General features: G+C 44.7%; 1 protein-coding gene across 1 annotated transcript in view; it reads left to right on the plus strand.

Moving 5' to 3' along the window:
* The first annotated feature begins 1,493 nt into the window (after positions 1-1,493).
* The window catches only part of LOC147711210 (rap1 GTPase-GDP dissociation stimulator 1-like), a 622,318-nt gene continuing 600,676 nt past the window's right edge, over positions 1,494-23,135 (plus strand). The window contains exon 1 of the mRNA XM_086921991.1: positions 1,494-1,645. Coding sequence (XP_086778117.1) covers positions 1,642-1,645 — 4 coding nt within the window. The 5' untranslated portion in view covers positions 1,494-1,641. The remainder of the gene's footprint in view (positions 1,646-23,135) is intronic.

The following is a 23,135-nucleotide window of genomic DNA, read 5'->3' on the forward strand; positions in this document are numbered from 1 at the left end:
TTGTTTTAAAATCCAATAAACAAATCAACAAATATATAATGGGACGGAAGGCATGGAGCAAGCACATTTTAGAAAAAGACAGAGATAGGATGGCATGGAGAAAAATTCGAGGAAGGAAAGAGGGCTATATAGAGGCAGGGATAATTAGAAAGGTATGAGGACAAAAGAGACCAGGAAACCATCGGTGAAATCGAAGAGTTTTATGTGCAGAGAGAAACATAAACTGACCTAGAGCTGGACAAAGCAGGGAGTGCATGGAGAAGGAGTGGAAACGACAGAAATGGAGAGTGGGGGTGACAGGGAGAGCAGGGGCCGAGCAAGAGTGCCATTGGTCCTAATGCAAGTAAGGAAAATGGGTCCCCACCTTGGTTGGGCAGTAAATCATCAATAATTTGGGCGCAGTAGGGCCCTCAGACCATTGGGGACCGGTCCCAAAACACTTACTGCATTTTTGATAGCTAAACGATAGATAGACAGACAAGCAGTCTGGCAGACAGACAGACAGAGAGAGAGAGAGAGATAGATAGATAGATAGATAGATAGATAGATAGATAGATAGATAGATAGATAGATAGATAGATAGATAGATAGACAGACAGACAGACAGACAGACAGACAGACAGACAGATAGATAGATAGATAGATAGATAGATAGATAGATAGATAGATAGATAGATAGATAGATAGATAGATAGATAGATAGATAGATAGATAGATAGATAGATAGATAGATAGATAGATAGATAGATTGATTAATTGATTGATTGATTGCAGGGTGTAATAGGGAGTAGAAAGGTGGGTTAGAGAGGAAGGTAAGAAGTAAACGAACGGCAGACACAGTATAGTGGTTACTCCAGAGACCTTAAAACGTGTGGGCAAAGTGGACTATTGTCCATGGTGCTAGCGCTATAAGGGGCCTTATGGGAGGGGATCTTTCTGTCTCCATCTCCCTCCTGTCTATTTATCTCAACGTTTCTCCTTTTCTTTTTCTTACCTCTAATTCTCACTTTTTATCTCTCTCTACCAAGTGCCAGTTTGAGGACTTTTGGGCAAAATACATTTAGGCCTTTTTTATGTGACCTCATGTTAGAAGGTTTAACATGTAATTCGATAATGTGAGGCATCACGTCGGTTTAAATTAACAGAATGTGGTAAAAACAATAGTTACCGCTAATAGGGGGGCCCAAAATATGTCTTGCCGGGCCCCCAATATCCTAAAGATGCCTCTGGGTCTTTCAGTTCCCATGTAAAGGTACACAATTCTGCCAATGCATTTAAGGCAAAGGGAACGAAGCGACGCACAGACTGAGAGTCCATGTCTATATTTAATAGAGAGAATGAGGGAGAGAGAGAGCGAGGAGAGAGAGACGAGGGGAGAGAGAGAGAGAGAGAGACGAGGGGAGAGAGAGAGCGAGAGAGAGAGTGAGCGCGAGCCAGAAAAAAGAACTCGCACGGGAGAAAGAGCAAGAGAGACGGCGCGAGAAATGGAGCGAGAGAGAGAGATTGCTGCTAGGAGATGTGCTGACAGTCCTCTGCTCAGAGTTCGGTGGCTGTAAGGGACAGAGGCAGAGCCGCCCACGACACGCGCCGCCCGCACTGCTGCTTTCCCGGCATCTCTGTTTGAAAGAGTTCTGTCAGAAGATGGGTGAGTACCTACCTCCTCCTGGCACACCGCGCCCGCCATCGGGGGACGCTGGGGCTCTACGCGCCCACCAACTTTATGAGAAGTGTGTGTCGCAGTTCTTTTGGGGATTTCGCCCCGTCGCTGCCCCCCCCCCCCCCAAAAAAAAAAAGAGGGGTTTAAGCTATTTTAATGAGGAGGAAGGGGAGCAGACCGGTACCCTCCGAAATAACACCCAGCACGCGCCAATTACCAGGGGAAGGGAACATAGAAAGGAGTGAGAGAACGCGAAGTATCGCCTACAATTTTGCGTTTATTGTTAGTTTATGGCTCATGCATTAATTATACACGCCACAGTGCTCTGCATATTTAAAGGCACTGCCTAGAACGTTCTCTCGCTTTAAGGTATGTTTATGGATATGTACAGTGCCTGCATTACCATGCCCCGCACGATTTCACTACTTTCCTGTATCTTTCAAAAGACAATTTAATTTCAGTGTTACTTAGATTTCCCGTGTACCCATCATTGCTATCAAGTGTCTCGTGACAGCGCGTCAAAGTTTATGACTTGTTGAAAACATGTACTGAGAAATGAATTGACAGGGAAATGAATGTGTGAAGATAGTGAAGATGCACAGAACCGCAAACCAGATAGGGGAACAAGATGCTGACATTTTAAGAGAAAGAACTGCAAGAAATCAAATAAAGCATGCTCCCCTCATTGGCAAAATATATACTTTAACTATGAAAATAAGCGTATCGGCAAAAAGGCAATTTAAACTATGGGATACATTCAAAGTTCATTCCATTGATTTTTGGAGGGGAGTGAGGGGGAGTGAGGATGAGGTGCATGGTGCATATACTTCTTTCTCAGCCTTTTCAGCAGCCTTTTACGTGTTAGTGTTGATAGTTGGTTCCTCTAATCTGAAGCCTTGGCTGGTGAGATTTGCTTGCAGTCAGATTGAACAGTTGTGCCAAAAACATGGCCTTAAGTGGGCATTAAGCTTACCCACTGCTGAAGGCTGGCAGGACGCATAGGGTTTCAGCTCATCGCAGAATCACAGAAAAGTATCCTTGAGTCTCAGATGGTGGGAGTGGGTGTGTGTATGTGTGTGTGTGTACAAGTGTGCATTATGTGACTATGTGCATGCATGCCTATGTGTGTATGCCTCCTCCCCACAGCCTATTTGTTTTAGCTGGATGGTTGGCAAAATCTGGAGGGTGAGAACCTTCTAGTCATACCCGTATGGACAGGTTTTGATTTTTCAAGTATCAGGAGGCAATGTAGAGCTATTGGTGTTGTAGTGATATCATCTGAATAATGCAGTTTGTGGATAATTCAAGTTGTCCGGTTCTTGGCCCTTTGAGTTTGCAACAGCTTTCACTGAGTGACACTTGAGTTGGGTATTACAGTAGTCCAAGTTTGGTCGTCTCTCTACCAGGACCAGGACAATTTCTTGTGACACATCGGTTGAGAGGAAACTGTTGGTCTGCTGTACAGTTATTAATGCAAATGTATTGAGTCTACCCAGATGTTCCCTTGTGTTTTTGGCTGTACTAAAGAGTTGAAGTAACAGCCAGGGAGCTGGTTGGGGGAGCATAGCGCTATGGGGGAAGTTGAAGGTGATTTTGCAAAAAGCAGTATGCAGTAAATCCTGTTTAGCTCAGATAATTTCTTTTATATTCCGAACTTTCCCAATTGTGTATGATAAATTTGTGATAACTTTATTCTGAGCCATCTAGAAATGATAGAAATAAATAATAATGTATGGCAATGAGAGGGCCACCCGATCCACACCGAGACAGAATCGATACTGAAATCCACAAATATTTGGACATCAAGGAATATATCTTATTTGCTCATGTTTTTGGGCAATTGCCTGAAACAGAGTTTCATCTTGGGTAGTCATCCTTATGAGCTGAACCCTAGTAAGAAGTACAAGGAGTTTAGTCCCAGTACTAACGTCCAAGCACATTTTGAAAATCAAATCCAGAAAATGAATACATATTAAATGTTCAAAGTTAGCCCATATTTAGATCCCCAAATATGATATCCTTATAGTAGGTTATATTGCTATGTCAGTATTAGTAATATGATGATTATCATCAAATGTCAATGTTCGTGTTTCCTTTTTATTTATATTGTCACAGATAATGTTGAGAATGCCTCCACTTTAACGAAAAATTCACGGGACACTGGTTTTTCCATTTCTAACACAAAACAAACAATAACATTTACCTAACATCACATTATGCTTCTGAACATTTGCTTTAATAGCGTCTGGCTTTTAGTTTCTCCTGCAAAAATAGTGATTATCATCATTACTAACAAGCAACTGATTGGGGATGGGTTGCATACTTAATGGATGCCACTTTGAATGTCTATGCATGTTGTGTTCTGCTCATTTTAAATCAGACCCTTATTTTTGGATGGTTGTTGCAAAGTCATCCTGTGCCGTGGGCCCCCCCGCCCCCCCCCAACTTTTTGCTGACTGGTACTGATGGTAACTGATTTTGACTGTACCTGGGCTCTGCCTAAACAGGCCCAGGGACAGTGCTATGCTGAAAGAGACACATTAGAATACAATTAAAACACCTACATACACTAGGGTACACAATGGTATGGTGGGGTACCCCTGTGATTGGCATGACCTCCCCTATAGGCCCCTAATATATAATAGGGCAGGGGGATTGAAACTACCTAGAAGTCCCCAGTACCCTGGGGCATGGCAGTTTGGAGGCCAGCAGCCTTTTTCTGCACTTGCATGTGTGCACTGCTGAATCCTGAGGTCAGTTTAAAAACAGCCTTGGATGCCAGGACTGCCTTTAAAAGGTAAATTGTGCCCAAACTCGACTTTGGTGTTTGGGGCACTTAAAAATGGATAACCTACAAAGTTTCAGCATATTAGGGACCCCCAGGGTATCCCATCTTTGGGGGGTCAATTATTTATAAGGTACACCTTAAATTCGTTTTTATATGCCTGGGTAAAGGGAAATTTCAAATTTCACTCCGGACATTGTGGTAAAGTGCTGCTCAAATTCGACTTTGATGCTAGGAGCATTGTAGTGGGAGAATCTGCAATATTTCGACAGATTCAGAACCCCTAAAGTCTCCCCTAGTTGCCCATGGGGTGGGGTTCCTGTAGATATAAGGCAAGTACTTATAAAATGTGTTTTTGTAAGTCCTGGTGCTGGAAAAATGGCCCAAGTCATTTTTCCCATTGTAAAACCCCAGTTAAATAGGTTAACATGGTAGAAAGTTATTGATTAATAACTATTAATAGGAGAGGGATAGAAATGCCATTCAAAGACTTCCCAGAATGGCATTAATAAATCAAATATTATCATATTGTTGAATTTCTCCTAAAGTGTACATACAAGAAGCTATACGACTTCTTGTTTGTAGGGCAAAATTCAGCCTTCCAGTGAGCTGCCCTGATTGGTCAGAGTTAAGTGGATTAGCCAGGCTGCCTTGAAGAGGTGATAAAGAGCCCCTTGGGTTAACCAGCTCTGCTGGCAGGGCAGTGTGCTGTTCCATAGGAATGCCAGGCCAGGGGGAGGAGTTGTAAACTATGCTCTTCAAAGGATAGAGCAGAGACCATTGTCACTTACAGCTCTGAACTTCTCACCTTAGGCAGATGGTAGGATTAAGAAAGATATGAGCAGATGCAGGGGGAGAGTCTAAGTACATTAGCCATCCTAGGGGTGTGTTTAGCCTGCTCTTACCTCCTTGCTGGAAAATCGGCCATTATGGATTTTGAGGATTTGATGCACTCTGGCACAAAATAATACCACACTCTACAGGATGTGGTCATACCTTGAGGAGTTACCCTGCTCCCATTGGTCGGAAATGACCTCTTGCATGACCCAGAGAACTTGGAATACGTATCTGAGAGGGGCAGAGCCATCCAGATCTGCTGCTTGAAACTTACTGAAGCAAGAAGTGCCCTGTTGAGAAGTTTTGCTGTGCAAAGATTTCCAAGGCCTGACCTCTGAAGCCTGCACCACCTGAAATAACAGCCCTGTGGATTATCTTGCTGAAAATGAACTAAGGAGTGGATTCCCTGAAAGCTACAGGTTAAAAGAGCCCATCTGGAACATCACCAACTAAATCTACACTTTGGAGAACCATCAGCGGATTTGTAAGGGTATTGTACCAGTGGATTGTGGAACAGAAGTCCTCAACTTTCAAGGACCATCTTGGAGCTTCCAGACCCTTGGAGTGACTTTGAGACACTTCGGGACCCCTTGAGCAATTTCAGGAAGAAGTTCAAGAAGTTTGGAGAACTTTGGACCAACTTTGAAAAAAACTCTATAGAGGGAGCGACTCAACCTGGCCAGCCAGGCCACCTGCCTTCAACCCCGTGCCGGCCAAGCCAGCCAGGTTTGTCCCGCTAAAAGCTCAATTGCTCCAACTTCCAGAGATTAACCAGGACTAGAGAAAATCTGAAGCCGGCGAACCCTCACTGGATCCGGCTACATGAGGAGCATCGAGAGACCCCGCAAGAAAAAGCCCCAGAAAAGTTTCTAAGTCCGCTCGTAGAAAAGGTGACTAGGACCAACCGCAAGAGCCAAGCCACCTGCCCTCCATCGCATGCCGGCCTGGATTCCTGGGTTGCCCCGCTGAAGCGATCTTGAGAAATTTTCTAAGTCTGCTCCAGGGAAGTTGACCAGGACCTCGTCACAGGTCAAGCCGGCCAACCATCACCGAATCCGGACTGGCTGGGAGCTCCGAGGGGCCTCGAGGAGAAAAGCTCCAGAAAAGTTTCAAAGTGTGACGGTAGACACTGAGACTGGGACGGAAGAACACAGAGAGTCCGCCTACCACCGTACAAGTCAGAGGCCACCGAAGTCATCTGCGGCGTCCCTCAAGGATCCTCTCTGAGCCCCACCCTCTTCAACGTCTACATGAGCCCCCTCGCGGCCATCGCACGCCAACACAACCTCAACATAATCTCCTACGCCGACGACACCCAGCTGATCCTCTCCCTGACCAACGACCCCGCCGCCGCCAGAGCCAACCTGCACGAAGGGATGAAAGAGGTAGCCGAGTGGATGACGACCAGCCGCCTGAAACTGAACTCGGACAAGACGGAGGTCCTCATCCTGGGCTCCTCACCCTCCGCCTGGGACGACTCCTGGTGGCCTCCCGCCCTGGGCACCGCACCCAAACCGACAGACCATGCACGCAACCTGGGCTTCATCCTGGACTCCTCCCTCTCCATGACCAGGCAAGTCAACAACGTCTCCTCGGCATGCTTCAACATCCTACGCATGCTACGGAAGATCTTCTGGTGGATCCCCACCGAGACCAGGAAGACCGTCACCCAGGCCCTCGTCACTAGCCGACTGGACTACGGCAACGCCCTCTACGCCGGTACCACCGCCAAGCTCCAGAAGAGACTCCAGCGGATCCAGAACGCCTCAGCCAGACTCCTCCTCGACATCCCACGAACCAGCCACATCTCCGGACATCTGAGAGACCTTCACTGGCTCCCCGTCAACAAAAGAATCACCTTCCGCCTCCTCACCCACGCACACAAAGCCCTACACGACCAAGGCCCGAGCTACCTCAACAGCCGAATCAACTTCTACGCTCCCAAACGCCACCTCCGATCAGCCAACCACGCCCTCGCCGCCGTCCCCCGCATCCGAAGAGCGACTAGACTACAGGAGGAAGGTCCTTCTCCTACCTGGCCGCCAAGACCTGGAACTCCCTCCCGACCGACCTGCGCCTGACCCAAGACCACCTCTCCTTCAGGAAGAAGCTGAAGACCTGGCTGTTCGAGCAGTAGCGGCACCCCCCCTCCCCCAGCGCCTTGAGACCCTACGGGTATGTAGCGTGCTCTATAAATGTCATTGATTGATTGATTGATTGATTGGGACCTGCCGCGAGCTGTAGCCGCTCAGGGCTCCATTGTGGCCAGCCTGAAACTTTGGCTTTGGTCTGGTCTATCGCGAGCAGGTATCACAATATGGTGCTATAATCTTCTAAGTCCTATATTTTATTAAATCTTTCAAAATTCATATCTCCGGTTCCCTACTTTGGACTTTTCTTGTTTTGGTGTCCCTTTAAAGATACAAATATTTCCTATTTTTAGAAAATGGTGCTGTATTTTTATTGTGTGTTGTGTTTCAATTATTTACAGAAATGGTGTTTTTAAATGCTTTACATACCTGTCTTTGAAGTTAAGGCTGTTTGCTCGCAGCCATGTTACCAAGGGTTAAGCATAGGTATAATTTTCTAAGACCTATGTTCAGTCCTTCCATGTTTTAGTGGCCTTATTGCCAGTAGCAGACCTTCATTTGGCCCCACCAATAACCCATTTTCCAACAATGGTTGTATAACATGTTTAATATAATTTGAATGTATCCCCCATATGGTCAGACAGATTCACTGATGAAAAAAATCAATTGTAACATAGAAAATGCCTCAGCAATAACATTGATAACAGGTCATTGTGCCTGCCTCTCGTCAATTTCCTATTAATCATTTGACCAATCCTAGATGTACTATAAAAAGTTCTACATTGATTAATGGGTTATTTCAAGTTTTCCATAATGTAGTGAAATCAGCTCACATATTTTAATTATATTTTTTATTTCTTAAATAAATCTTTGGACTTAGAGGTTGATATTTTATCTTTCAGTCTTCTGCTTAATGATGCCACTATTAAGCAGCTGTAACTTTATAGATTTTCATCTCATTAAATGTGACATATCCCCCTCCACTTTTTCCTGAAAAAATAATTTCAGTTATTTCTGTTTGAGTTTCATAAACTTTATCCGGCACCAATATAGCCATAAAAGATACATGAATAATAAAACATTTAAAAAAATGAATCATAGAATAAATTCGTACATCATGCACAACAACAACAAAATCACTCAGCAAAGTGCAATCGGATTTCAGCTGTTTGTAACTAACAGCATAGCAGCATAAGTAAAGATAACCTGTTCAGAGTTCAGCAACCACTACATTCTCCCAGAAGTACAGGTTTGCCTCAATATCACCCGGTGACCAAAAGCACAATTCCTTTGGCATATTTTCAGGGCTTTGGAATCTGTTATACACTGAAATCTAGCCCTCCATTGATTTCCTACATCTCACTACTGCTTTGAGAAAAGAACACACACACCAAAACAGACATTGGGGGTACTTAAGTGCTGGAGATACTGCCACTGCAAGTGTCACCAGCACCACCCCGCTCTTGCAAACAGCCATAGGGTAGCCGCTGCAGGGACTACCACGGGCAGCAACACTTCTAGCTACCCCACTCTCACAGAGGCAACCCGATACTGACCGACCCAAAGTACCACAGGTACTCGGAAAACTCCAATTCCGCCACAGCATGCTAGCTCTAAAGCAAAAGAGTAATGATCTTTCCCAGTGTGTGAGTGCTAGGGTCAGATGTAGTGTGGAATCAGCTGGTGCGTGTATTATAAGATAATGTTTGATTGATAACCTTCATCTTATCAGACTTTTTTAAAGTGGAAGGTGCGTCAAATATGCCGGGTAAATTAATACATTAAGGCCTTCCTGCTGCGCTGCCCTACGGCAAAAGCAAAGGGCAGGAATGCGCCATATCTATCAGATAGAATACAAAAAAAAACAATGGTCCTCAACCTTACTTGCAAAACGATATTGATTAAAACCTGGAATAATAATTCCAAACAATTTTAGAGCATGCTCTTTGTCAGCTCTCAACCATTAAATGCAATGAATATACCAAAAGTGCAACAATCAAACTTTTTGTCCAACAATCACAAAAGTTTTTATTTAATCATAAATAACCTCCAGTAAATGTCTTACTGACAGAAATTAAGAAAGACAAGGGAGGGAGGTTGCTCCGAAGGAATGTGCAAGGGAAAGTGCTCAAGTGTGGAGAAAATGGAAAGAAATTTCAAGAAGTAAAGTAGAAAAGGAATTTACAATTATTAATAAATTAGACTGATAACAAATATCAATCTTATGAAACCTGGTAACAGTATAAATCAATAGAATTAATTTGTATTCACTTTTGTAGTACATAGACATATCATTATATAGCACATATGGGTTAGAGGCTTGTGATCCAGGTTAGACAAATATGGGCGTCAACGTTTTGCAAGTAAGGTTTAGGACCATTGATTTTTTGTATCATATTGTACCCAGGTATATTATAAATATTCAGTAAGGGAGGCACAATCCACCTACCTTCGGCATACATTATTTTAAATAGTGCTCCAGCCGATCTGCTAAGCTTCAAATGTGAGCAACTAACTGTGGCTGTCAAGAACCTGCAGCATCCATAATGACCCCTAAATAATTAAAGTTGCTCTCGCCGTCAAGTGATTTCCCCCTCACTGTTAAGTTGGACATATTTTCCTTACCTGGCCTGCATACCATGATATGTGATTTCTCATAGTTGGTGACCAAATCCAGTTCACTTCTGAAAATACAAAAGTTTCCACTGGTGTGTGTAATGCACCTGGAGTACGTGCCATAAGAACCGCGCCATTTGCATAAAGCAGCGCTGGTGCAGGGACCTGAGCGATCATCCAGATGTCTCGAGTGGCCTTGGTGTAAACACGACACAAACTTATTAATGTATAAATAAATCACCAGTGCCACATCAACCCCTAAATCCAGTAGCATCAGCCGGAGTTTAGTTCTATTAACCTGTTGACAGCGGCAGGAATGCCGCCGCGGTGCGGGTGATTTATGACTGGGCGTGGTCAGGATGGCCCGGGCCGTCCTCCGCACACGCCCACCGTGACGTTGGACGGCCGGGGGCCGTCCGACGCACGCAAAGGGTTAATACAGTCAAATGCTGTTGACAGGTCTATGAAGGCCAGGTACAGCGGGCAACACTTGGCAATGGTGTGCTTGCCAATGATCAAATTCGAGTTTAAGCACTGGTCCATTGTGCCCAGTCCCTGATGAAACCCAAATTGAAAGGGACCCATAATGCTATTGTGTTTTGCCCAAGATTTCAGTGACGCAATGAAATCATATTTTGCCATTCAATTTAGCCAAGCCAGGCTGGTAATCTTATCCTTCAAGCCAGTGATGTTCTAACTCATAAAGGTGAAAGAGGGACTCATGCGGTTGTTCATAGGACCCTTTGTTAGAGACCGTCACCCACGAAGTTATCATTGTAAGGAGATATTTGAGAGAGAAGTTGGACATAATCCAAAAGTCAATCCACATTAGAAAGAGCATTGCATCGGTTTGAATGAGGTCCCAATGCCGAGAGGAGTTTCAGGAGCCAGCTGGACTGGTTGCAAGATTTAGTAGCAGTAGGGAGATCAGCCTGAGTGCTCCTGCCTTTTTCTGTAGGCGTAGTTGCCAGATGAGGGTATCCTGATTGCTGGGGCAGGATTTAAATAGTTTTAATACATATTATGATCTTAGTAGGATGTAATTGCTTTCTTCACAAATAACACAGAAAAAATAATGATTTGATTCTTGTCTTTGGTGCCTAATTAACAGATGTGAGTTATTTGATCCACAGAGAAACGAATTTCTCAATAATAAAAGATACTCTTACTGTTGAGAACGAGCACCCTAGATCTTCAGATATTAGCTTCTACCTATTAATCTGGGAGCAGGTTCAATATGTTGCCAACTTGATAGGTTGATTTAACAATATTGATTTCGGATCACTCCCGCTTTACATGCAGCCTATTACTTTTATATATTATTGAGGCCCTCCCTCGTGTTACTCAGTCAGTACGATGTCAGTCTGGTAGCCTAAGCAAAAACCCCTTTCCAGCCACTATTGTGGTAACCAGATAAAAAACTCCTGTCACAGAGTCTTTCACGATTGTCTCAAAAAGGTCAGGTCAAGATTTAGGCTCTAATAAGCCTGTATAACTCAAACAGTCAAAAGATGTGTCTTAACTCACTTGAAGCAGGAAAATACAGAAAGTCAGTCTGAGTCAGGCAGTATTGTCATGCCTAGACAACAAATCTTTAAATCATTGGTGACATATTATGAATATGGGACATAGGGGAAACCTGGTTTCTGGTCCCTCTCTTTTTGCAGACGCTTTAAGCATCACCAGTAGTGCAGTGCTCCTGAAAACACTTAAAGTTATTACAGAGTCTCTGAGAAAAATGATTAAACTGTTCCATCACCAATCAAAAAGACAAATCACAATATACTGCTATGGGAAATTGCAATTTCAAAGATGATGCCACCATTGAGTAGTTTTGTAATTACTAAAGCTGCATACTTCCATCAACCCTTTTAATTTATACATGGAGTTGCTTGACAAAGTCAATCAATCATTTATGGAGTGTGGCAAATCACATGTGGTGCTGGAGCTGCTAGCTGCTGCATGTAGGTTTGATCATACAAACATCCAGGTCTTGAGTTCTCTTCTGAATTGCTGGAGCGGGCCTGAGGTGCAGGGAAGGTTGTTCCAGGTCTTGGCTGCCATGAGCTTCCTCTGCTGTTGGTTCGACTGATCCATGGGGTGTCTTAGAGCGAGAAAGACAATGCTCCCAGGTGTCTGGTTGGTTGGTGGAAGGTCAGGCGTTTGTTGATATATGCTGGTACTTTGTTGTGCAGGCCCTTGTGGGTGTGGGTCCGCATCTAGAACTGGCATCAAAGTAATTGAAGGGCTGGGCCTCCTAATGTACAACAATGCACAGCTTTACATCAGTCACGTTTTAGAAAAACTTCCCACCTCTTAACCAGGGTTTTGATGAAATCCATCAATGAATGTGATGGCATCACTTTAGAGTACATCCTCAGAAAACTGAAGTGCTCCTCATTGCTCCTCCCCATCCACACATTATTCCACCTTCTCATCTCCAAAGGCATCTGTCGTGTGATGTAAATGTTGCCAAGTCCCTGACACTCCTCAGAGACAACAAACTCAACCAGAGCATATATAAGACATTAGTCTCTCAGCTGAGCACCACCAGCTTAGGAGTCTTATAAACATGGAGTATGTCCTACTGGAGGGTGACTCCAAAACTGTGATTCAAGTCTCAGTGATGTCAAAGGTGAACTCTGGTAACACCCTCTTTATAACTCTAACAAAAATCTAACTGGCTAGCTTGGCTGTGGATCGCTTCAAGATGACCACATCTCATCTGTAATTAAATCCCTGAATTGACTTCCAATGGAACGTAGTTGCATATTCAGAACTTCTTGCCTGGCTCATAAGGTAATCCATCAACAAAAAAACATGTATCCCAGAAATGGACAAAATAAGGATGACTTGCATTTCACAGCAAAAAAAATCCTTCTCTGCTCTGAAGCTTCTAGCTTCATGAAAAATACATTATCCTCCACATATGTTTTGCATAGTGAAACAAAGACCTGGAACTCACTCTTCATTCCTCTACACAAGGCCACATCATACCTTACCTGAATATAAGATCTACAGGTCCTTTTATTTAATGGGCATTCCTAGGGAAACCACGAATCAGCCTCTCTCTTGTGACCCTCTCTCCATTAAAACTTCTGCCCTTCTGCACCTACAATGGGCACAGCTGAATTCTCATTGTAAACAACAGGCAGCTGCTAAAACTCAATGTATCTTAGCTCTTTTTTAAAAACAGATTTTATTGAGTTTTTATAGTTAATCAAACCATGTGTTACAACCGCTCCGCAGTGCAGTATCAGAATACAATTCATCATAATGAGCAACCCAATATGTCAATGTTAATCAAGAAAGAATTAAACAACAACCAGAATATTCCCCGCCCACCTCCCTCCCATAGGTCAATACATTATATCCTCTTGCTGAATCCAGGGTTGCTTATGAGAAAGGAAGGGTTATAAGTCCTAATAAAAAGTCTTGGGTAGGGTCACAACCCACCTAGTGGGCCACTCAGGTCCACGTCTTGTGATGGAAGGTAGTCAGAGCATAGCGGGCATCCGTTGCAATGCATATAGCTCATTGGGGAGGCCACAGCTGAAGCCAGCTCTGGGTTGGTCAGGCTGTTCACTAATGCACCCCACGCTCTGGCTCCTCCTATATTCCCCATGCCTGTGCCTCCGTCAGGAGTACCCTCGCCTCACAACTCACCTACTTTACCATCTCACTCTTCCAAGTTGCCAGCCTATGACCCATTGTTGCCTTCCGATTACGCACTATTTCATGCTTAGCAATAATATGCCCTAGATCTTGAAACGTCCCAGTTATCTTTGCCTTTGCAGGGTGTGGAAAGCAACTGAGGAGACAGTGACCCGGGGTTGGTGGGATCTCCTTCTCAATGCTTTCCTGTATTGTGCATGTAACTCCCTCCCAGAAAGTGTGCAACGCAGGGCATGACCAAAACACGTGGAAGAGGTGGGCTCTTGTGCCTCCGCATTGGGGGCATGTTGTGTCAGGCACATGGAAATATCTGCCTATGCGCTCATCTGCCCTATGAAGCATGTAATAGTTAATCAGTTTGAAGTGTGTATTCCTAGAGACTTTCGATGTGCGTTCTAAAATCTAAAATCTTATCCCAGTCTTTCAGGACAATAGGAGGGCCAAGGTCTTCCTCCCATCTAGCCCTCCAAGCGTCGACAGGTAGTTGTTGGTCTCCTCGTAGTGCCTTGTACAGACAGAAAATCATTTGTACGACACCTGCGGAGAGCGCCATGTACTGACAGCTCTGAGACATTGTGGGTTCAGTGGATCCCCCTCCCCCGTGTTTCTTAATCGCCGTCATGAGTGCCCTGTGAAGTAGGAAATGCCCATGTGGTAGGTCAAATTCTGCTCTGCAGTCCTCAATACAGACCACCCACCTTCATTACTCCCCCGAGCCCACTGGATCAAGTCCCACCAGCTCACCAATCTGGTGATACATGTAAGAAATCACTAGGCAAGTCCATTGTATAAGGAGTCTTAATACGCAGTCTCTGCAGTCCCCTATTCCAACACTTTGCCATAGTGCGAAATTCATGCAAATTACTCGCCTTAGATTGCCATATACGGAGGAAAATCCCAAGTAGATCATGAAGCAGTGCCACAAAGGGGCCAGGGGCCCGATCTGGGTTGCGCCAATTTACAATCCCTTGGATCAACTACTGTAGCTGGGCCGCAACATAATAAAACTCAAAATCAGGGACCTCTAGACCCCCCCCCTCACCCATCGGACGTTGCATACTGGTTAATGCTATTCTTCGTCGACATGGTCCCCAGATGAACTCAGTTGTCAGGGTCTCCAGCTCCCTAAACCGTGATCCCGATATCCATATGGGGAGTATAGAAAAAGTTATAAAAAGGGTGATCCTCCCCATCACCAATAATGGAAGCATCCCACATAACTTCATAGAAGACCTCAGGGATCCAATTGCACCACCCTCCAACGGACCGCCATTGTCGTAGTATATCTTAACCCCCGGGTGGATCAAGCAGTGGGGTTCCCACTGTACCATAGATACATGTGCTGGGGGGTCCACTCTCCACGTCATGAGAAAAAGTTCAGATTTCTGCTTGTGAACCCGCAGCCCAGACAACATTCCAAATTCCTCCAGCATGGCCCTAGCAGCCCTCAGGTCCTCTGTTTCATGCAAAAACAGTAACAAATCGTGCGCTTATAGCGCTATTCTGTGGCAATGTTTTCGTACTGTCAAGTCCTGAATGCCCTTCCAGCTCTTGCATAGGCCTCTAAGGGTTCCATCGCAATTGCGAAGAACAGAGGAGAGAAGACAGGTGGAACCCTTGCCACGCTCCACTGGGCAGCTCGCCGATATGGCCTTACCAGTACGCACCCTGGCAGTCAGTCATTTGTATAACAGCCGCATTCAGGCTACAAAGCACCCCCCCAATCCCATGTGTAGCATCACTTCATACAGACAGTGCCATTTGAGACAATTGAATGCTTTTTTAGTATTGATAGTGAAGACGGCAGCTTCCTCTTTTTGATAGTCGTTAGCTTCCATAATCGCTACAAGGCATCTGATATTAGCTGCTGTGTAACTGCCAGGGATGAATCCTGTCTGGTCTGAGTGTGTAAATCATGTGATATAGGAGAGCAGGCGGGTCACTAACATTTCACTTAGAATATTATAGTCGATGTTTAACATCGACAAAGGTCTATATGCAGAGCGGTCCTGTGCCAGCTTTCCGGGCTTCAGTATGAGAATGATCACGGCCTCTTTAGTGGTTTTCGGCAGCCCACCAGGTACTATTAGCCGCATTATGCAACTCCACTTGTTTAGGTGACAGCTCTAAGGAGTAGGTGGCGTAAAATTCCACCGGTAAGTCACCAATCTCCGGGTTCTTATTCCGCGCCATGTGCTTAATGGTGCACAATATTTCCTGTGCGAAATATCCTCTCCCAGGACCCTCGTCTCTTCCTCCTCCAAGCACAGTAATGGGAGCTCCCCCAAGAAGGTTCAAGTGGCCATCACATTTGCTTCTGTAATATTTGTGTAAAGTGGTGAGTAGTATTGAGCAAATATATTGTTAGTTCCCTTCTGGGAGTACTCTCTATTGCCCCTCTGATCCTCTAGGTCAAGATTCATTGATTCCTGTTTAAACTAGTTAGTCAGTCAGGCCAACAAAGACCCAGGTTTATCTCTTTTTGGCATGTGTTTTGTCCATATAATGCTTACAGTCAAAACACCTAAGGTGCTCTACCTAGGCCGTCACTTCCTCTCTTGCCTCCAAAAGAGCCTTCTGTAATTCTGGGTGATTCAGGCATTGTATCTCTACTTCCCTACGTACTTTTTCAGCCCATTGGACCTCTCCCAGTAGGGTATGTCTTATACTCTTTGCCTCGGCCAGGCAATGGCTCTGGAGTACCGCCTTAAGTACATCCCATTCCATCTGCGGGGAGGACGCCGTACCAGCATTATCAACAACAAATTGGACTATTTTCTCCTGTATCGTCTCTCTAAAGGCCTGGTCCTCCAGCACTTCCGGCTTGAGTCTCAACGTGGGTATGGCTGGGCCCAGTGTAAGCGCAAAAGGACTGGATTGGGGTCCAATATAGCACGGGCTAAATATTCTATATTCTAAACTAAGCTATGAACTTCCGGGGTATACAAGAAAGTATCCAACTGGACATGTACTTCTTGGAGCCCGGAAACAAAGGATTAATCACTCCCATTCAGGTTGATCTACCTCCATAAAATTGCCAGTCCCCAGTGGTGTTGCCTCTTGAAAGAGGCGTGCCGTACATACAGTCTGGGTGTCCCTCAGAGGGTATGTGAGCGATCCACAAGGATATCTGCCTCACAATTTCAGTCTCCCCCTAAAATCATCTGGGAGATCAAATAGGGAGCCATCCGTCAGGATACAGATGCTAAGAATGTGCCCTGGTCCACATTCAGTGCAAATACATTTACCATGGATATGTGTCGACCTTCCAGCTGGCTGCGTACCATTACAAATCGACCCTCAGGGTCTACTATGTGTTCCACCAGTTGGAAGGGCATCCTGCTCTGATCCATATGAGGACCACACGTGCATACACTGAGAGTGTAGTAAGCCTGCCCTCACCATCAACACTGCAGCGTGGGTCCTGTAAGAAGGCATTTGGATACCCCTTCTGTTTAAGTAGGAAAGCACATTACATCTCTTGACCATAAACTGCATTCCCCGGATATTCCAGGACAGAAAATTGCACATAAGGGGGCCCTCCGTAGCTCAAAGTACTGCCCAGTAGAGAATGAGTCCCCCCTCCCGTCACCCCATGCTCAACCTGGATATTCCCAGCAAAACAGAGCAGCAACAGTGACCTATGAGCTCAATAGCCCTAACAGTGAAACTTACAAGCACACAACCATTACTCCAACTCCCCCTCCCTAGGGCAGGTAGATAAGAATCCCCCATCCAAACAATAGCAAAAGACCTATAGAATCAAGGGGGGTGCCTACAGAGTGTCCAGCGGAGATGTATGGATCCATTACCCTACCGCTCAGCCCACCAGCCAACCAGCTCAAAACACCTCAATACTTGCCAACTCCCTTTTCATATATGCAGCACTGTGCGAGCACTCCAAGACAACGTCCAGAAACACTCAGAAAAACTTCCACACCATACCAGTCTGCTGCACTACTCAGATGATGTAGTCAAATGATTTTAGTGTCACCTTGGCCAGCTCGTTACTCAGACTCTCAGAGAGTCCGAGTCTCTTGCTGGCACATTGCTCACCGGTGTTGTTCATCCTGCCTCCCTACCACTGATCATCTGAATCTCTTGCTGGCACATCGCTCACCAGTGTTGTTGATCCCGCTTCCCTACCACTGATCAGTGCTACCACCTTCCTCGTGCTCTGATGTCCCAGCTGTACTTTCTCGTGAGAGGGCACTATGGATCCTCTCTTCTTCCTTCTGCTGCGGGCGCCAGTCCGCTGTGCCCTCTGTCGCTCCAGGCCCCTTCTAGGGCCTATGTCCCGTCTAGTCTCCAGCTAATCCAGGTCTCTTGGGATGAGCGAAAAACTCCATCTCCTCTAGGGTCATTACTTTCAGCCGTGCCAGGAACAGCATTGCATATTAAAGGTCAAGGCGACAGAGTTCCTTTTTGGCGTCCTGAAAGGAAGCTCTCTGCCTCTGTACTTCTTTAGAAAAGTTAGGAAAAATCTGTACTGTTATGTTATCCATTTGGAGGTCGGCTTTACTCCTTGCTTGTGCCAGTATATGATCTCTATCTCTCTAGTACAGAAGTCGCGCTATTACAGATCTCGGGGGAGTTCCCGGCTACGGTGGTCTCAATAGGAACTTGTGCGCCTTTTCTAGTGCATAGTATGGTGATAGTCCCTCTGATGCTACCGCTGTGCGTAGCCAGTGTGCCACGTAGTCCACCATATTGGTGCCCTCTATATTCTCCGGCAGCCCCACCACCCTTATGTTATTCTGACGGAATGATTTGTGGTATCTTCTGCCCAAAGCTCCAGCGCACGCACTTTAACTTCAATTGGTGTCAGGCGATCCCTCAGGGCAGATAAAATGATTGCCGATTCCATTAGTTGTCGCTCAATTGCAGTCACCCTCTCAGCTAGTCATCAGTGGTCATCTCGCAAGAGCCCCAGTTCTGTGCAGATGGAGTAAATTTTCGCTTCCAGTCTCTCACTGGAGGCAGTGAGGGGCTGTAGAATAAACTGCAGCGAGGGGTTCTGGAGGGTCTCTGGTGCATCAGTAGGGCTCTCATTCTTGTCTTGGAACTCTGATCCAAGGTCAGGGCTCTGGTCACGCTTAGGGGTTGATTTCCCCATCGTTATTGGGTGCGGGCAGCTTTTACTCGTCTCTCCTCGTCGCTGCCTGGTGTTTGCTTCATTCCTGTTATGTAATGGAAAGAAACAGGTATCCCTCCAAAGCAATGCAAGTACCAGAAAAGCAACAATTGGCGCTGGGCAGTTTAAGTCAGTACTCCAGGTCTCAGGCGGCAGCCCTCATCTCCCTTATCAACAGGCCCTCAGCAACAAGACATCTGTGAGTAGCCCTCACTTTCCAAGTCATCCATCCCCACACTGGTGACCGCAGCTGCTGCCAAGTCATTGGGCTCTGTTATAATCCACTCAACGCCCTACTGTTCTTTAGGTGCCAGCAAATCATTGCAGGTGGAGCTCTTTCGCCAGAGACTAACCCAGGCCCCTGTTCTCTCTTCACTTCATTCAGTGTTATCACACAGGGCAGCACCAAGCGGACACAAGCTTCTCCAGTCAGCCACATAGGAGTCAGGACTCGCCTCATTAGCCTGCAGTACGTCAGCATGTACATCACAGCTGTCCGATTCTCGAGAGTTCCCACTCACAACTAGGCATCACGTACCAGTATATTCCACCGACACAATACAGCCTCAAAACTTCAGGGCCGCGCACTTGAGTGTTTCAAGCACGGGGCCCAGCACAAGTCAAAAAGGAAGATCATCTTGGAGTCATTCTGAAGTCATCTGATGACCTCAGCCAGGCTATTCCTGCAATTATCTGGGGAAGTCATCCAAAGCCATCCTGAAGTATGCCTACAGGGTGGAATATTTAAATGAGATGACTCTGTAGAGTCATCAGAGAAACATACTCCAGGATTAGCTCCTGATTACTTCAGTGGAAAACATGTGATGATCTTGTACTACTGCAGAATTATGGTATATACAGAACCTCTTGCCAGACCTATCTAATTTGCCAATAGGTAATAACTCTACAAACAATTTCAGGTATACAACCCTATGGCAAATCTGTAATACAAATGAAGAGATCCACACTTAACACGTCGAAATTCCGATACAGAGATATAGGAAAGACACTTACCTTTTTTTCTGAAAACATATATCAAAACCCCCCAGTTTTTAATTGGAATTGTATGTTTTTTGGCCCTGATGAAGGTGATAACATCTTGCTTTCAACGAAACGTGCGTAGGCCAATTACACACATCTGAGAATTCCATCTAAGAACTATGTCAAGATAACTGATCAATCACTAAGTAAATTAATGGACTGATGCCTTCTGAAAGTACAGATATAGAACAAACAGGATCTTTGTAATAGGTCTTTGTCTTAGATGTTGTTTTCTTTATAACTACATTTGCACAGTATGAGAGCCTGTATGTCTGAGAAGAATGAATTGTGAGAAATGTTTGAATGAGATTATGATATTGATTTCACTTGAGTACTTTATAATTGTTTTATGGGGGTCATTGAAACAATAATTCATGAAATTGTACAAATATTTGATGTTTTCTTTCTATTTTTCACATGTTACTGTAATGATTTATAAATCGATTTTATTAAAAAAGAAATATATATATATATATAAGAAAAGTAAAAAGAAAAAAAAATGTTTTGAATAATAAAACATAATTTAAATGAAAGTCACTTTTTCCTGAAACTTTGTATCTGTATTGTATACCTGAAATTGTTTGTAGAGTTATTACCTATTGGCCAATTAGATAGGTCTGACAAAGGTTCTGTATATACTGTGTACCTATTTCCCCCTACTCTTGGACCTCAAAGTAATAGGGGTACCTTAGCTCTATAGCACTACTGCAGGATTATCCCATGATGATTGCAGGATTAGGCTGGATTACTCCAGAATCGGTTCTTGATTATTTCAGTGAAAAACATGTGATGATAATGTACTACTCCAGGATGATCCCATGATGATTTCAGGATCAGGCTATGCTACTCCAGAATGATCCTATGAGTATTTCAGAATGGGGCTGTATTATTACAGAATCCTCTTGTAATTACTTCAGAATGAGGCTGCATTACTCAAGGATGATCCAAGGATATTTTTAGAATTGGACTGGGACAGTACTAGTCTATGATTTCATGATCTGGATGTATTACCGTAGGGTGGGTTCTGGCTGTATTAATTCATGGCGGTTTCAATATGCAGATGTATTATTCTAGGATGATCTCGAGTAGTAATACTTGTTTGACATACACAGGATGTTAATAAATAAACAGTTTTCTTAGTTTGTTAGCAGAGCAAATAATTGATACAAAAACAAGCATTGGCAAAGCCAATAGGTTTTGCCTTTATGACTAAGTGACTTGCCAATGTCTTCTGCCAATGGCCTTCAGTATCGGTTAAAATACACAAGCAATGTCAACGCCAAAAGGTCTGGCCTTTGCAAGAGCTATTGGCTTTACCAATATGTTTCAGCCATATTGTACACCAGCGTGGCTGCTGTTTGGCATGGCTAAAAGTTAGTGGGGTATAGGAGAGTCACGTGTCAAAGTGCAGTGTGATGAAGTGGCGTAGATTATAGTGGCAGAGTGTCATTGAGTGTTGTAGAATGGAGTGGTGTTGAGAGTGTTGCATAGAGTGGTGTAGAGCAGAGTGCTGTAGAGTGGAGTGGCATAAAGTGGAGTATTGTAGGAGAATGGAGTACAGTCTTGTAGGAGAACCCTCTCCTACGGGGCAGCCAATCTTCGGAACTAAATGCCGATCTCAATCAGGCTACAACCTAAAAGAGTTCTGTTTAAGAGAACGATCAAAACCTGACTGTTTCCAACAACATCAACCTAATCCTGCCTTCCACATGCCAGTTACCACTCTCATTACAGCTCAGCACCAAGACGCCTCGGCAATAGTTGCGCTTTATAAATGTATCACTCACTTAGTTGAGTAAAGTGTTATAGAGTCGAGTCTCAGAGTGGAGCAGAGTAGTGTGTTTTAGAACAGAGTGGAGTCAAGTGGCATAGTGGGAGTTACATAGAGCGTTGTTGAGTGGTGTTGGAGGGTGGCATATCATGGAGTAGAGTAGAGTAGCATAGCGTTGCAGTGACGTGGAGTGCAGTGAGACAGAGTGCAATGGTGTAGAGTGGCAAAGCGTGCAGGGACTTAAGGAGCCGTGGCCTGAGCTGGCCGCGCTCCGCTGCTCTTGTAAGACCCAGGGGATTTTCCCCCCGATATCCTTATGCTGTTGGTTTGGTTTTGGCTTACCAGGTCTCTCCTTCCGACTGCTTGACTCTTCAATTGTCACCATGACCATCTTTATTGGAATGCTCCCACAGGCCAAACGCCTCTCTCAGGCCGAACAATGTGTGATTGCTTGCTCATCCGCAACCGTCTTCTGGGTGGGTAGCAACCGGATCCCCAGGGCTTTCAGTACTAGAGGTTTGCAAGCAGGGGACCGCATCGTCAATGCTGCCATATTAGTTCAGAGCCTCGCAGTAGAGCACGGTCTCCAAAGTAAGCGTTCCCACTTCCGAACACAGCCCGCTGTATCCCTGCAGGGTGTCAAGGCTCCAGGCGGGTCAAGGGTGCCTGTCTTTGCAGTTAGTTGGGCATATCAGCTCAGGATGGCGCTCGATGGCAGCCAGCTGAGTGGAGCTATTGAGTGTTGCTGCTCACTCTATCAGCACCAGGCCACACCCCTTACTGTATCTTAGCTCTAAAACAAGATTACTTTAGTGAACTGTGTTTCATTAGAAAAATTCGAAACCTCCTGATTTTTTGTAATTTATGTACCTGATTGCAAATCTCTCCTGTGAACTTTAACTTTGGCATGTCATATCCAACATTTGCATTTGTGCCCCTTAAAGTCAATACATTTATTTGTGTGATACTTCTTTATATTGTATATGTTTTCTGATACAATCCATAGTGCTTTGTAGAATTAGCAAAGGCAATACAATGCTGTTCTATGGAAGGCCCATATGACTACTTTGTAAGTGGTTTTCTCAAGTCTTCTTATTACTATTTGTCATATCTATAAGATACGTTTTTACTCTGGACCGTTATCACTAATTATTGCATCCTCAATAGATTGTGATCTGTGTGCCAATATCAGTCCTTGTGAGAAATCTGCAACAAGTGCGAATTAGCATCCCTCTGTACATTTTTAGTTTAAATGCAATATGTTTTTGTTGTCAGTTTCTGTGATTGCTTCATACATTTTGCAACTTAGATAAGCTTAGTATCAATACTTCTGTGATCGTTTTGTAAGATTGCAACTGACTCTTCGGGGCATATTTACGATAGAAGTGGTGGAGCGCTGCGTTAGCCTTCTTGGCTTAACAACGCGCTCCACCACTTCTGAAACGCAGGGCTGCATCATATTTGCAACACTATGGTGCAGCCCTGCATTTCCCTCTGCGCTGCCACTAAATTCAGCTGCTTAGTGACAA

This window comes from Lissotriton vulgaris, chromosome 5 (genome assembly GCF_964263255.1).
Source record: "Lissotriton vulgaris chromosome 5, aLisVul1.2, whole genome shotgun sequence".
Taxonomy (NCBI): domain Eukaryota; kingdom Metazoa; phylum Chordata; class Amphibia; order Caudata; family Salamandridae; genus Lissotriton; species Lissotriton vulgaris.